General features: G+C 48.8%; 1 protein-coding gene across 1 annotated transcript in view; it reads right to left on the reverse strand.

The window, feature by feature from the left end:
* Positions 1-8,398: 8,398 nt before the first annotated feature.
* The window catches only part of LOC147659454 (uncharacterized), a 235,237-nt gene continuing 227,504 nt past the window's right edge, over positions 8,399-16,131 (reverse strand). The window contains exons 19-20 of the mRNA XM_086951744.1: positions 16,027-16,080; positions 8,399-8,515 (exon numbers count right to left, since the gene is read on the reverse strand). Of these exons, the coding sequence (XP_086807870.1) occupies positions 8,399-8,515; positions 16,027-16,080 (171 nt within the window). The remainder of the gene's footprint in view (positions 8,516-16,026; positions 16,081-16,131) is intronic.

A 16,131-nucleotide genomic window follows, 5' to 3' on the forward strand; every position in this document is an offset into this window, starting at 1 on the left:
AAACATTAATCAAGATCCTTATACACAAAGTTAATACAAATAGAAATACCGACATACAGGTCCATAAATTTAAAATAGAAAATCCAAAATCTTTCATTCCTCTCCCCTAGTCATCCTTAATCGGACCGCAACCTTAATAAAATTCATAATACAGCACAAGGTTAGGGGATCAGAGGCTTTTTGCAAAAAGACTAATGCATCCCTGGCATGTTCCTGTTGGGCTTTTTTAAAAATATTTACAAGAAATCTGCGCCTGGGCATAGAAAAATAGGGACAAAGCAAAACAAAATGGAGGGAATCCTGCGGAGACCTGTTGTCGCAGCCGCAGGGTCCCTTCTGCTCAATTGACGTGGTGAAACCTGCTGGTGAAGCCAACATAAAAGGAAGTAAATTCAGTCTAAAACGGCACATAAGAAATCTATCCTGTGCATTATGCACGAGGTACAGATAAGGCTCCATACCCTCCACACTCACCAGATTATGAGCCCTCACAGTCTTTTTAACTCCTTCAGCCTCAGCTCTGCATTGGATTTTCCGCTCTAGGAAAATTTCCCCTACTTGTTTCTTGTGCTGGGCTGAAATTGTTGTAGGGTTCGTGAAGAGGTTTCCAAAACCTAAATCTTCAAGGGTGTTTTTTACGTATTTAAGCCAGGGGATGCGCATACAATTGGTCCTATCTAAGCAGTCCAATAAAATTTCTCTGCTTAGGTGCGCATCTGGATTAACCCATATTTTTAGCCAGGCCACAATTGGCCTAAGTTTTAACAGGTCATCCAAGTATGGCCTCCCTAGCTCCCTATGAGCTATGATTCCAGCGGTACTGGGTGGTGCCCTCAGGATAGATTTCAGATATTTTTTTTCTTCCTGTTGGATTCTAGTGGTGTTCACAAAGCCCCATACTTCTGCCCCATAGATTACTTTGGAGCATGATACGGAGCAATACAAGTTCATCACCTGTTCCGGACTCCATCTACCTAGCCTCCTGCCATATCCAGCTATTGCCCCATTGGAGGCAATCATTTTGCTACAACGTTCCGCCACCAAGGAGTTAAGCTGCAGAGCGCCGTCAAAGGTTACTCCAAGATAAGAGAACGTTTTGACCTCCTCTAAAATATGGGTGCCTATTGTATAAGTAAATTTAGAGGATGGTTTTTTGCCGGCCAGGAGCACATATGATTTACCCAGGTTGACAGATAGATCCAGGGTACTCATGAACTTAACAAACCCGTCTATCAGGATTTGTAAGCTTCGGGGTGTACGTGCAAGCAAGACCGCGTCATCTGCGTAGAGCAGAACAGGAATATGCCGCGGCCGGACCCTTGGGGAATCTGCCTTTAAACCCAAAAGAAACTGCTCCAAGTTGTTAATATAAAGGGAAAACAGAAAAGGGGCAAGAATGCAACCTTGTCTGACTCCGCTCTTACATGGAAAAGAGTCAGACAATCCTCCCTCCCTATTAAATCGAACCTTGGCCGTGGTGTCGCTGTGCAATTCCCTTAATATGGTAATTAAACCACTCTCAATCCCCATGCGTGCCATCATATCCCACAGCTTTCCTCTATTGACGTGGTCAAATGCTGCTGCCAAATCCATGAATCCCATGTAAATGGGTTCATCACTGGCCAGAGTATATTTGGCAGTCAGCATATAAAGGTTCAGGCATTGGTCACTGGTGGACCTCCCTGTCCTGAACCCGTACTGAGTGTCCGAGAAGGTGTTATTCTCTTCGGTCCACTCGGACAGTCTGTTAAGGATTGCCCTACCCAAAAGTTTGGCCGATACGTCAATCAGGGAAATAGGCCGATAGCACTTGGGGTCGTCCCTATTGCCCTTTTTGAAAATTGGCACAATAATCGCTTTCGACCAGGATGGTGGCAGGCCACAGGTGGTAGCAGTATTTATGACCCTGGTCATCAGAGGGGCCCATAGTTCTATATTGCTAACAAACAGGTCAGGGGGAATTCCATCCGGACCCGGGGCTTTATTTTTAGTCAGACCCTCCATCCCTGCAGTAATCTCCTTAAGAGTGAATACTACCGGGGGAACCTGACTTGGGGTTACCGGTGACTCTACAGGGATGCCGGGCTCATGGTTATATAAACCCCTAAAGTGTGTGACCCACTGCTCCGGGAGGATGTTAGCCCCTATCTCCAGGGAATCATTTTCTTGAAAGGTCGGTTTATTAACGATTCTCCAAAAACCCGCTAGATCCTTTCTTTCCCCTGCCTCTCTTAAATCTGCCCATGCTTCTGCCTGCAGGGCAAGTTTCCTCCTTTTGGTCTCTTTTTTATATTTTTCTCTGCACACCTTGATTTTTTGAGGGTCCCTTGGTTTTAGCTTAAGGCAGCATTTCAACTCCCTCAGTGCTTTAGAACAGTCTTTATGAAACCACTGGGGGTTTACCAGGTTACGTGTGGGCGCACTGGTCTTAAGTAGGCCGTCGATCAGGTTAGCGATCTGGTCAAATGCTTCCAGTAACCTTGATCCCTGGACTTCTAGGTCTAGACAGTCGGTAATGGCCGGTAGGCCCTTGTCACCCAAAGTTTTATAAAACTTTACCCCGTCTATTTTGGACCATTTCAGTCTCCTGCCTTGGTCTGTGACCCTCTCCTCAATTGTGCGATGGACTCTGGTTCCAGCACCCACCCTATACGAGAGCACCAAAACAAGAGCGTTGTGGTCGCTGAAACTGCTCCATTCTATCCCTACACTGATTATTTTATTTATCAGGGATCTCGAAGCCAGAATATAATCTATAATAGATGAGCAACCCCTGCCCTTGAAAGTTGGTGGAAGTGTGCCATCCGACTGTGGGTCTATCATATTAATGGTATGCTCTAAGTCATACTTAAGCCGAAGCAAACTGAGAGCCGACCCAGTAGGCGTATGAGAAAAATGCGGCCCCTTCTCCATTGGGCATTGTGACCAGTCTGTGTTTACCTTGACCAGTGCCGGACAGAGATGGCAGTTAAAGTCTCCCATTAAAAGCAGCCCGTGAGACTGCCCCTTATTTTGGAATGTTGTTTCTTGTCCCAGCCTATGGTCTAGTTCAGCTAGTAGCGGGATATGGTTGTTTGCTATCTCAGTGTTATAAATGTTAAAAACAGAAAATCTTAACCCCTTTCCGCGGAACCGAACTACCTGGATCCCATGTGAATTCCAATCTGGGGAAGACCAGGTGCCTGGGAGGTCTAAATCTACGTAAATGGACAAACCGCCCATTGCTCTCCCTGATCTGGATTTTCGGGCGGGAACAAAAAAAACACTTGTACCCCTGTAGGTGATAATTATTCACCGAGGCCCATGTCTCCTGTACACATATAACATGACATTTTCTAATAAAATCAACCCATTCCTTATTGTTAAATTTGCCCGCTATGCCTGCTACATTCCAGGAGATCAATCTCACTCCCTCCCCCCTCCGTTCTGAACCCCCCTGGGGCCTTGATGGTATCTCCTGTATTGACCCTTGCGTGGCCAGCCCATGTCCCCCTCCTATACATTCTATGGCTGTAGCCTTAGGTTCAGCATAAACGGATTTCCCAACACCACTCGGTAGAGTTTGCTGAGCCTGAGAGCTTTGCTCCTCCAGCACCTCTACCAAAACTCCCTTTTCCATATAACCCTGGGGGGCATTATCAGTTTGTCAATCTACCCCCTCTAGACCGTTCAGGCAATTAAACCGGTTATAGGTGTAAAAGGGTGGTTCTGGTCGGCCAAATAATGGCCTAGGGTTAAAGTCCTGGTGTCTCCCCCTCCTGCCAACCCTCTCCCAGTTGTCATGAATTTGGGGCGGCTGCAATGGGACTGGAGTAATGGGAAAAAAGAAAGACACACGAAGGGTTTGGATAGTGGATTCCCTGGATCTGTTCTTCCCTTGGCATATGTAGGACACCGTTCCTGTGTCCCTAAAACTCACCAATATGCAGTCCCCTATAATGGATTTGTGTGTTCTCCCCACCCATGGCACCCTTCTTACCATTATGATTTCATTATTAAGGTGTATCGGGAGGGGTCTATTTATGTTTAACCACTTAATTACCCTACTTTTCAGGGCACAAAAATCCTCAGTTTCACCTACTTCGAGTGGGGGGACACCCGCCATGACTACAGTGAAATCATTAGTCTCTGGGGGTAGGTTAGGCCTACGTGGTCTCGGGGGAAGCTTCATTAGAGGGGCCAGTGTGGTACTATCTACCGGCTGTGCCGGAAGAACAGGGGCTGAAGGAGGAATGGGCGTGTTAGAGTTAAGGGACTTAGTTGGTGCACGCTTGGTCCTTAAGGGTTGTTGCGAGACCGCCGCGTTTGCGGCTTGTGGAGGGACTGTGTTTGCTGCACTATTTACAGGCTGTTGAGGGGCTAATGTGATGGGAGTAGGTTCTAGATGCCTTCCCTGATGACCAGCCGGAATTTTCAGACTACCTAGTGTGGCCTCCAGAATGGTTAGTCTGATCTCAATCTTTTTTATACTCTCGCTAATCGGTAGTAATAGAGACCTTAGCAAGAATTCCAGGTTTCCAAGCGGGACAACAGAGAGGGGGACATTAGCGATATTAGTTCCTGTATCTTTTATCGGGGCGGGAGCTAGATCCTCCTGGGCAATAGGTTTGGGGTGTGATTCAGGCGGTAATTTCGCTGCTAATACGGGGGGTTTTGAAGACTTCCCAAAATCCGAGTAAGAGATTTTGGGTTTGCTCCTTCCCTGGGCTCCCTTCGATTTCCTCCTACGTTTATTAGGAGGGGGCCCAAATACTCCTTGCGTGGTGGCTGGCTTGGGTTTAGCTTTCCTAGCCTTAGGGGCTGGGGGGGGGGGTTGGGAGACTAAATCAATGGTCACCCTAGTAGGGCTTGGACTGGTAGCTGGAGCTATACTCATGGCTGCAACTGGTGAAGTGTTCGTACAATCCCTCAGCAGGAGTGGGACATCATCTATAAGGGACAACTCCTCCCTGGGCATGGTGGGTTGATCTCCAAGGGGGGTGTTTTTCAAGTTATCTATTGAGCGTCTCCGTTCTGCCCTTAACCGGGACAGGTTGCACTCTTTGTCCCCCTCCCCCACCGCCCGGGAGAAATAATTCTCTAGGGTCCTGTTTTTAACTCCTCCCGGCTTCAATGGGGTACTCTCCCTTGCCGGGGACGGCATAATGATAAGTGATGGGTTATATTCGGCAGGGGGCTGTAACAGTAAATAGGACCAGGGTTCGAATGAACGACCCAAGAGGGTAGGCCCAGCCCGGCCAACTCCGGCCTATGACGGCCTTAGACGGTCCCGCCCTTGTCCCGGGTTTCTCCCGGCGCCCTCCCGCGTAGCGGGATCCTAGTGCAAAAATAAAAGAGGAGGAGGTGGGGCGGGGGGCGTGGCAGTCAGGGAGAGCGACCCAGGTGTTGTAGGTTGACCTCACGCAGGGGCTCCTGGAAGTTGGAGTCCCTGCGGGTCCGCTCGCAGCCCTGTACTTGCCTGCCAAAGCCCAGAGTCCGGTGTCCAAGATCAGAGCCCCTCTATGCTCAAGGCGCCTCTCTCCACACCGCGAAGCGGGACCCGCGGAGCGGGTCCGGCGAGGAGCTGCGGCAGAAGAAAAACACCACAGGTGCAGGGAACAGCCCACGGCGAAGTCCAGGCAAACAAGGTATCCCACGTCGATCAGGAAGGAGGCTGCTTTCAAGTGCTAGGGCGGGGGGCGTGGCAGTCAGGGAGAGCGACCCAGGTGTTGTGGGTTGACCTCACGCAGGGGCTCCTGGAAGTTGGAGTCCCTGCGGGTCCGCTCGCAGCCCTGTACTTGCCTGCCAAAGCCCAGAGTCCGGTGTCCAAGATCAGAGCCCCTCTATGCTCAAGGCGCCTCTCTCCACACCGCGAAGCGGGACCCACGGAGCGGGTCCGGCGAGGAGCTGCAGCAGAAGAAAAACACCACAGGTGCAGGGAACAGCCCACGGCGAAGTCCAGGCAAACAAGGTATCCCACGTCGATCAGGAAGGAGGCTGCTTTCAAGTGCTAGGGCGGGGGGCGTGGCAGTCAGGGAGAGCGACCCAGGTGTTGTGGGTTGACCTCACGCAGGGGCTCCTGGAAGTTGGAGTCCCTGCGGGTCCGCTCGCAGCCCTGTACTTGCCTGCCAAAGCCCAGAGTCTGGTGTCCAAGATCAGAGCCCCTCTATGCTCAAGGCGCCTCTCTCCACACCGCGAAGCGGGACCCGCGGAGCGGGTCCGGCGAGGAGCTGCGGCAGAAGAAAAACACCACAGGTGCAGGGAATAGCCCACGGCGAAGTCCAGGCAAACAAGGTATGCTCAGGAGAAGTATCAAGGCCACTAGCTTCATGAAGGCCTTCAAACTCATCCATAGAGTCAACAATCTTCCCTTCCTCCTGATTATGTGCATATTCCTCCTCTTTAAGGAGCCTCTGCGTCTCTCTCCTAAGCGTTGTTTAGGAATCGGCGTTGGTGAAGCCACACGCGGCACCGGTGAAGACATTAACAATGTCGACGGAGGAGCCTCAGCTTCAAACTTCGACGTCGATCAAACTCGAGGGGGCACCGACTTATCAGCCGAAGGAATCTGAGGAGCCGGAGTGGAGGATCTCGGTGCAGGGAAATGCCAAGCCAGAGTTGACGGCAAGAATGGCATGAAGGATGCCTGGGGATAGAATTGAGGAACACCCAGGTTGAAGGCCAAAGGACCCACAGGCCGGAAGGCGAACCGGATGGAGCAGAGGCCCTGGCAAACATGACAAATATCTCATTGAGAAAATGCAAAGAATCTGACCTAGGAGCAGGAAAAGGAAGATATGGATCAGTACCTTCCTGAAGAAGAGTCACCTGAGGTCGAACTGGAGGCTGCGGAGCTGGGGACTGCGCCAGCACAGGTGAAGCCACCTGGCCTGGAGAAGACTCCCTAGGTGCTGCAGACATCGCTGGAGCTGTTGAATCTTCATGCTGTGAAGAACCTTTTGAAGCCGGCGACCCCGGAACCGGAGATGGAACCGGAGATGGAACCGGATTCACACGAGGAGAAGGAGATCGAGAGACAAAGTCTTTCCTGACAGGTCGCTCAGCCGGAGTCAACAACCTTGACCTCAAAGCCCTCGCCTTCGAAGAACGATGTCGAGAGCCATGTCTTCTTTTAGAATTCGTATGTTTCTTTGACTTCGAAGTATGGGAAGATGAAGACTTTGCCCTCTTCCGACCCCTCTTCTCCTTCTTGGCTTTGGCCATGAACAGCTTGGCTTCATGCTTCTTAATAGACTTGGGATTCATCTTCCTGCAGCTTCGACATTCTTCAACGTCATGGTCCGAAGATAAGCACCAGAGGCAGTCATCATGCGGGTCCGTGATTGACATATGCCCGCCAAACTCTCTGCAGGGTTAAAATCCTGTCTTCCTAGAAGTAGCCATCAGGAACAAACAAGAGATACAAAGTTTTCTTAGTAGAAAATGGAAAGTCCCTAGAAAAATCGCTAAGCGTAGACGGCTGGAAAAAAGGGAACTGACGTCAGCAAACCGATGAGGTCCTTTTGTGGCTCCGATGATGTCATACGGTGCCGCAAGTGGAGCCTGTCTATTGTGACGGCCTCGTCGATGTGGGAGAGCTAGGAAAGAATTTCCCGCGGAATGCTGGTGCAGGGGGTATTCAAAAGGTGAGGAATCCACAGGCAGACGTATCCATCAGAACCCTAGCACATGCAAGTGCTGAGCAGTGCTTCAACGAAGGTTATATAGACATTCTCAAATTTGGTATTGCCAATAGTGCAGATAACAGTACACATACTACCATGCAGGGATGCACAGCAGTTTCCTGCTTCTGGTGGTACTGGGTGGTTATGACCTATAATTACCTTGCCAGGTGCCACTACTGAGATTGTGTGGTTACCACAATGTAAACTGCATTTCTCACAGAGTTGTTGGTTATCATAGTATAATATGTTCCCCGTTATGTCCACTGTATACTATCTGTAGTAAACCCTCTCACGTGTCGCACCAGAGTGTGCTATTATCATGAAATAAACTTAAACTCTGCCAGGTGACACAATACACACTTATGTGATGATCAATATATAAATGCACACCCAGCCAGCACTGCACATACAGCATTATAATAATGCCATAAATACAGACTCTGCTATGTCATTACACACCAAGTGTGACTATTTTATCAGTGTGGCACTGTGTTATTTAATTATCATAATGTGTTACTTTCACAATACAATTAAACTATTTGCCATGCACCACCACATACTGAATGAAAACAATGGCATCTTTCTCTTCACACTGTGAGTATGACTGTTTAACTGTGCACACTGCCAGTTACCACTGTTCTCCATCTTTGATTACAACAGTGCAGACTTTTTTTTTTATTGCTTAAGTGCTACAGTTATGAGATTTGAACTCCCAGGTTTTGTGGAAAGGTAAGTCATATTACCTGAGCCCCAGGTTCCCCTTTCATGCCATTGTCCCCTTTGAGTCCTTCAGCACCAGCAAAGCCTTCAGGTCCTGGGGGCCCAACAGTACCCGTGGGGCCGGGAATACCCTGCATTCACACAAATAAACAACAGTGAGTGGAAGCAAGGGTAGTTAGGAGTTAACATACAAACAGGTCTAACCAGTTCCTGAGTCTCGATAAACTGAAGTGCATTTGTAGTACCGTAGTGCACAGTGGTGCAAATCCATTTTCTAGTTGTATAAGGATTGAGTAGGAAAACTGGGGGTTACACACAGTACTTATTGTCTTGGATCATTAATATTCATAAGACGGCCTAAGTAGCAGTATACCAAGAATGCATTGACAAGGGATGCCAGTCGCTGCTAATGCTACTGCCAACTTTTAAAGAGATCAGACGCCTAAAGGTGTTCACGGTCAAGACCTGCTGCGAGAGTTACAAATTTCAGCTGCTACGTACATATAACAAGGATGCTGTAGGAAACGGGGTTTCTGTTGCAGTACCCCCTACTTTTTGCCTGGCCTTTGATGCAACTTTGACTGTGGAGTACTGGGTCCCTGCTAATGAGGTTCCCAGTAACAGTGTTCTGTTTCCAAACCCATACCACAAATGGCACAACTACTTCAGACCCCCTGTAAGTCGTTTGTAAATGGTACCCCTGGTAGCTAGGGCATTTGGACTCAAGACGGTCCCCTAGTGTAATGTTGTAGGGCCCTAGGACCTCATGCATGAATAATCATGACACAGACACAGATGCTTAGAGTGTAGAACTGGCCCAGGGCACATGCGCCCAGCCCCATATATTACCAGTGTCACATGTCCTGTGACGTCTGTGCTAGATGGGTGTGGTGTGGGGTGTAAGCCAGCCCCCTGGGAGCGGCTGGTGTTAGAACAACTAGAACAGTGACCAGCAGATTACTACATCCCTCCAAAACTTTATTCCAAAATGAAACAAACAAAGTCCAACCTGAGAGAGAGAATAAATAGGAACTTCCACTGAGTCTGTCAGCTGCTTGAAGAAAGAAGGCCACGGTACAACTGCAGCTAGGATCACCAGTTCTACTTGGCACAGTTTAGTGTTGTCCTGCGGGTCCGGTGCTCCTTAGACTCCAGGCGTAGAAGTTGACACCAATGCCTCTCTATGTCCAGTTCTCTGTGATGGTGCAGGTGGAGTGATGGTGAATCACTCATCAGTCCTGGTTGTTGTGGCATCCACACAAGTTCTGCAATGCTTCTCTACAGAATGGTGGAGTTGTTGCAAAACATCCCTCTGCCCAGGATGCGCCTCACGCAGGTCTTTCGCTCTCACAGGATGTCCCAGGGGCCCTCCTCCCCAGGCTTCCACTGGACTGGGTGTACTTCTTTGTGTCGCTCCAACGCCACTCGCTAGGTGTGTGGAGGAGGCGCTACGAGTGCCACCTTCAAGTCCTTAGCTCCAACTGAAGGGTAGTTGTTTACCCCGGCCACTTAACACAAGATCTTCATCTTCCTGGGACCTGCGGAAGGACGGCTGTAGACTCATCTCACGTGTTGGGACCCGCTCTAATTGTCGTTCCTGAAGCCTTTGCTCCTGGGTAGCCACAGCCTGGTGTGGAGTGGTCGGATCCTCTTCTCCTAGACGTCTGAGCAGCCTCACCGTCCAGTCTTCCATGCGACCCCAAAGGTGGATGTTACCAATGGTCTAGCCTGCTCGCCTCTGCAAATACCAAGTGTTCTGAAGACTCATGGATAGGTAGTTTCTCCAAGTGCCACTGATGTTCTCCAGGTAATGTGCTCCATGACAGATGTACTTGCACTTGTCACCTTTGTCTTCTGGTGTGCGAGTTGTCAGATCACGCACTCTTCTCTTCTTTCTTCCTCCTGAGATTTCTTCTTAGCATTTCTTCACAGTGGTGTCATGCCACACAATTTTCTCCTTCTTGTTCTTTTGCATCGTGACGCGGTCCAGTCCCCTCCAGTCTTGCACTTCTCTGACCAGGCCTCTCCGTGTGACATACACTTCACACGGGTCTCCCGGATGCTCCAGTCCTACAACTAGGACAATACATTCTCTTTGCTCGGTGACCAGACCTGTTGTTGCGACCTTCTTCCGTTCATTACTTTTGACTTCAGGTTAATCTTGTCAGACCTCTCCTCGGTCCTCTTCACGGACCTCTTCTCGGTCCTCTTAATCTCCTTGGTCTTCTTGTCAGACCTCTTCTCAGGTCGCCCCTTCTCCGACCTCTTCTTAGGTCACAGCTTCTCTGCCGACCTCTTGCAGGTCATCTCCAATCTGATCTCTTGCAGGTCTTCTTCTCTTGAGGGCGCACTCCAGGCCCCTCACTACCACACCAACGTGGCTCCTATGCAGCCTCCACTCGGACTGGCTTCACAGGATGAGTCACGCTGTGTGACCACCTGACTTCCTTGCAGGGCGCTCCTTCTCGGGCTCCAGCCCATACCATCCGTCTATGGGGTACATCTTCAGCACAACTTCTCTCCTTGCATTCTATACTCATCTTCCACTTACGGTGGCGTCCTTTTGCCACTGGGCGCACATGCTGCGCACTTCCTCAGGTCCCTCGGAGACTTGCTTCTTTGGGCTGTTGTCCTGTACTACCCTTGTACTCCTCGTGTTCTTGCTGCTGGCACCTTGCAGCATGGGCAAACCTGGCCTCTCCCTCGCCGGTGGAATGTATTACTGGCCAACAGCAGGGCCTGTTCAGGACTGCTCCTTTAGTCCTGTTTGCCACGCACACCCTGCAGCCATGGCCAGGGCACCATCCGGGAAGGCCACCAACGGCATGCACACTGCAGGAGAATCTCCAGCCGGGCAGCAGAACCTCCTTTCATCTCCTGGTAAGTCTTTACTTCAATACGGCGGCATAGGGGGAGGTTGAAGAACACAGGTGTCTTCAGAATCTGGGTCCGTACTGCTTACACTTCTTACATTTTCTCTGCGGTGGTCAGCTCTCCTTTCTTTCTCACTCGCTGCTCCCCGCACCCCCTTGCAGAAGGCACACTCCTTCACGGGATCCACGGGGGGTGCTGGAGCTGCCGCCTGGAAATCTCTGGTGCCTCGCCTTTGCGGTCTCAGTTTAAGATCGATTCCACCTCCTCATGCCAGCAGTCCTCCTCATGTATTGGGGTTTGGGGCACTATGCTTTACACCTCAGACGTCTCCTTCCCCTTGCTTACATCGACTAGAAGCACCAGCCATCTTACTCACCATGGGGCGCCTGCTTACTCCACTTGATGTTCTCCCGCTTGGTCCCTCATCACTACAGAGGCTGCAGTACCTTTATTTCTTGGGCATCATCAGTCTCGCATCACATTCCAGGCATTCGCTGGGTGAGGGTCCACTAAAATGCGGGCTTCTGGGGCCACCTCCCCACTCCTCTCATGGGCTCTTCTGGTGCTGGGTGGGCTCCTGCCCTGCTGCACTAAGCTCCTTCACCACGCAGTTTGTACTGCTGTCAGGTGCCGCCATGTGTTCATGGGCAAGGGCTCCTGATCATTTCATTCACCCCGGGGCTCTTCACATGCCTCGCGGGTCATCAGGCGTGTAATGCACCTGTTGGCAGGAGGTGCCCTTAACACGAGCAGCACTCTCCCCCTTTCACCCACCAGACAAGGTGGCTGCACACGCGGGCAGGTCACGCTTGTCACCAATGTAATGTTGTGGGGCCCTAGGCCCCCATGCATAAAGGGTCACAACACAGACACAGATGCTTAGAGTGTAGAACTGGCCCAGGGCACGTGCGCCCAGCCCATTTTATTGCCAGGAGTAAGTACATTAAGTGTGGGTCAGTGTTTAGACATTATCACAAATGCATACAAAATTTAAAAAAGCAAAAGTTCACCACAATGCTATATCACATTTCATTTTTAATAAACAAAGAATTCTAGAAAATCAATAGGACAATTTTATCATTTCAAAAAAGAATGAATCACTAAATTCAAACAGAAATGCCAAAGTACATAGGTAACTCTTGTACCTCAAAGTTATCTATCTCATAATCAAATTCGAAGGTGCTCTCAGTGAAGAAGAAGAAAGAAGTGTTTGGGGTAGGATGGGAGTGATGAGGTAAGTGTGGGACTGGGTAAAGGTGGTGTGACAATAACACAATCACAAACTGGTTTGAAAAGAGACCTTTACAGTCTAATACGATCCATAGTTCCCTATGTCTCTTCACATATAGGTTGGATTACTCAATATATTTGGATCCTATACTGTGAGGTAGTAGTGTAGTTAGTCTACGTTTCGACTCCGCTGGATTAAAGCTGCTTGATCCAAGCAGTGATGATGGCGGTGCACAGACCCACCATCGGGCCTGACTACTCTAGCAACCCGGACAGGCGGATTGACAACGCCTTATACACCAATAAAACCTCGAACGACTTGCGGAATAACCAGGAGAATGATACCCAGTTTGACCCAGATCCTACTTGAATTCATCAAGCAATGGAGGAATTTATTTAAGTCCAACCCAGACGGTCATGTTGAGGCCGCTCATGAAGTGCTCCAATGTCATTTTGTCCTGATGAAGACTCCACAATGAGGCACAAATAGGCTTTTAATCCAGCGGAGTCGAAACGTAGACTAACTACACTACTACCTCACAGTATAGGATCCAAATAGAGCCATTCTCTAAGCTAACCTGTGTGGATGAGTAAGCTCCCCTTTTTAGGTCGAGCCTAGACCAGCGCATGCGCTGCATGCTCCACACCACACCCACACACACAACCACACCACACACACAACCACACACAACACACACAACCACACACACAACCAACCAACCACACACACAACTACACACACAACCACACACAGCCACATACAATCACACATACAACGACACACACAACCACACCCACACACACAACCACACACAACTACCCCCACACACAACTACCCCCACACATACAACCACACAAACAACCACAACCACACACACAACCACACACACAACCACACATACAACCACACACAAAGATACAACCAAACATACAACCACACACAACCACACACTCACACACACAGCCATACACACAACCACAAACACACAATGACACACACAACCACACCCACAACCACACACACAACACACACATACACACAACCACACCCACCCACACACAACCACACACACAACCCCACATACAACCACACCCACAACCACACCCACAGCCACACAAACAACCTCACACACAAAACTACGCACTCAACCACACACAACCACACCCACACAACCACACACACAACCCCACATACAACCACACACACACAACCGCACACACAAAACCACACACACAACCACACACACAACCACACATACAACCACACACACACCGCCACACACAACCACACACACAACCACACACAACCACATACATGCAACCACACACACACAACCACACACACAACCACACGCAACCACACACAACCCCACACAGCTACACACACACAAAACCACACATGCAACCACACACACACACACACAACCACACATACAACCAAACATACAACCACACACAACCACACACACAATCACACACACACACACACAACCACATACAACCACACACAACCACACACATAGCCACAGCCACACACACAACCACACACACAACCACACACACAACCACAACCACATACACACAACCACACCCACAAGCACACACAACCACACACACAACCACACACACACAGCCACACACACACAATCATACACACACAGACCCACACTCACACAACCACACCCATACACACACCCATACACACAACCACACACACGCAACCACACACACACAGCCACACACACAACCACACACACACACAGCCAAACGCAACTACACAAAACCACACACACCTAACCACACCCATACACACAACCACACACACCTAACCACAACCACACACAACCACACATACAACCACACACACACAACCACACACAAACACAACCACACCCTCAGTGCACACTTTCACCAGGCACAGACACCATTGGTTGTCAGTGCACTCTTTCACCAGGCTCAAACACCACCAGCCGTCAGTGCACGCTTCCACCAGGCACACACCACCAGACGTCAGTGCACGCTTTCACCAGCCACACACTCACCACCAGCAATCAGTGCACGCTTTCACCAGGCACACACTCACCACCAGCCCTCAGTGCATGCTTCCACCAGGCACACACACCACCAGCCGTCAGTGCACGCTTCCACCTGGCACACACACCATCAGCTGGCAGTGCACTCTTCCACCGGGCACACACACTACCAGCCATCAGTGCACAATTTCTACAGGCACACACACCACCAGCCATCAGTGCACACATCAATTGTTAACACATCCACAATTAACTATTGTAGCAATTGCAGTATGGCGCACTTTACTTTTAAATATACTCATCTAAAGCGCAGAAAGCCACCATTGCTACAAAAATAAATACACATTTTTTTGTCCAACAATTTATAGACGTATTATACCCTTCTGTGTTAAGCCTAAAACTGCTCGACCACATTATCAAAAACTACTTGGGTTAGCATTGAGCCCCGTACATTCTGGGGGTATCTCTGGGCCCTTTACACAATATAAACAATTATTGGTATACCACATAAAGAGCCAACTTCCTATAGATGCATTTCCGCACTCCAAATACTTTTTTGCAACAGTGCAAATGTAACCACTTCCTACTGCAATTGTAGCAGAACCGGCTGTATTGGTATAAATGTAGTTCTGTAAGTGAGAGTTCTGTTCTTATTCTGTCATCATTTGATCTGTAACATGCAATTTGTCTATTGGAAGTATTTAAACATAGGATGCTAAGAACTGATCAGTTAACTGGGGCTACAACGGATTTCATCCATCTGCCTACATCATTAATATTAAATACATCGATCCAGCTGCATGACCCATACAAAGATCCACTGGATCCAGATTAAAATGATGCATCAATCATATTCAGACAGGGCTGGTGAGATCAGTAGCATAGCCATGCCTCTAACTTGCAAAGATTATGCTAATACCGTTTATTGATAACTGGAAATGGCTTAACTGCATGGCCAAGAGTACACACATCAGAGAATGCACTTTTACTTACAGAAACAGGTGAACAAGAAACATAGATCATTCTGACATCAGTTTGACTGAATGACCAGCAGGGATGCTTAACAGAAACATGATGCTATGATGAGATGTATGCCATCTCTGGAACAGAAGAGTAAATTCATATATGGAGTGCACCTTTTAATTTGCCTATTGGCTACTTTTCTGAATGAAAACTAATCCCAGTGTACCCGTCATTCGTGCGTGTAATTTACAGGGTTTTGCACACTTACGTAAGATTAAGCATTTAAGCACGGCTCGTACTGGTTACAAATGAATACATAAACACTGAATTCTTTTAAAGTCCAACAGGCTTAAAATAGTCACAAAGAATAAAGTACTGTCATCCTTCCCACATAGGGAAATAAGCATGAACAGTAATGAGACACATTCAAATATCAAATTTGACATTTGTATTATATAAATTCAACTAAGGCACAATACAATAAAATGTACTACTTTTTTATATAACAAAAATTAATGTTATTCTTGCTTTACAGTACTTACTGCAGGGCCTGGTTGGCCAGGCTCCCCCTTGCCTCCACGTGGACCAGATACACCCTGTAATGTATTAAAAGAACTAAGGTAAGACACTTTTGCACAATCAATTTG

This window comes from Lissotriton vulgaris, unplaced genomic scaffold (genome assembly GCF_964263255.1).
Source record: "Lissotriton vulgaris unplaced genomic scaffold, aLisVul1.2 SCAFFOLD_1074, whole genome shotgun sequence".
NCBI classification, from domain to species: Eukaryota; Metazoa; Chordata; class Amphibia; order Caudata; family Salamandridae; genus Lissotriton; species Lissotriton vulgaris.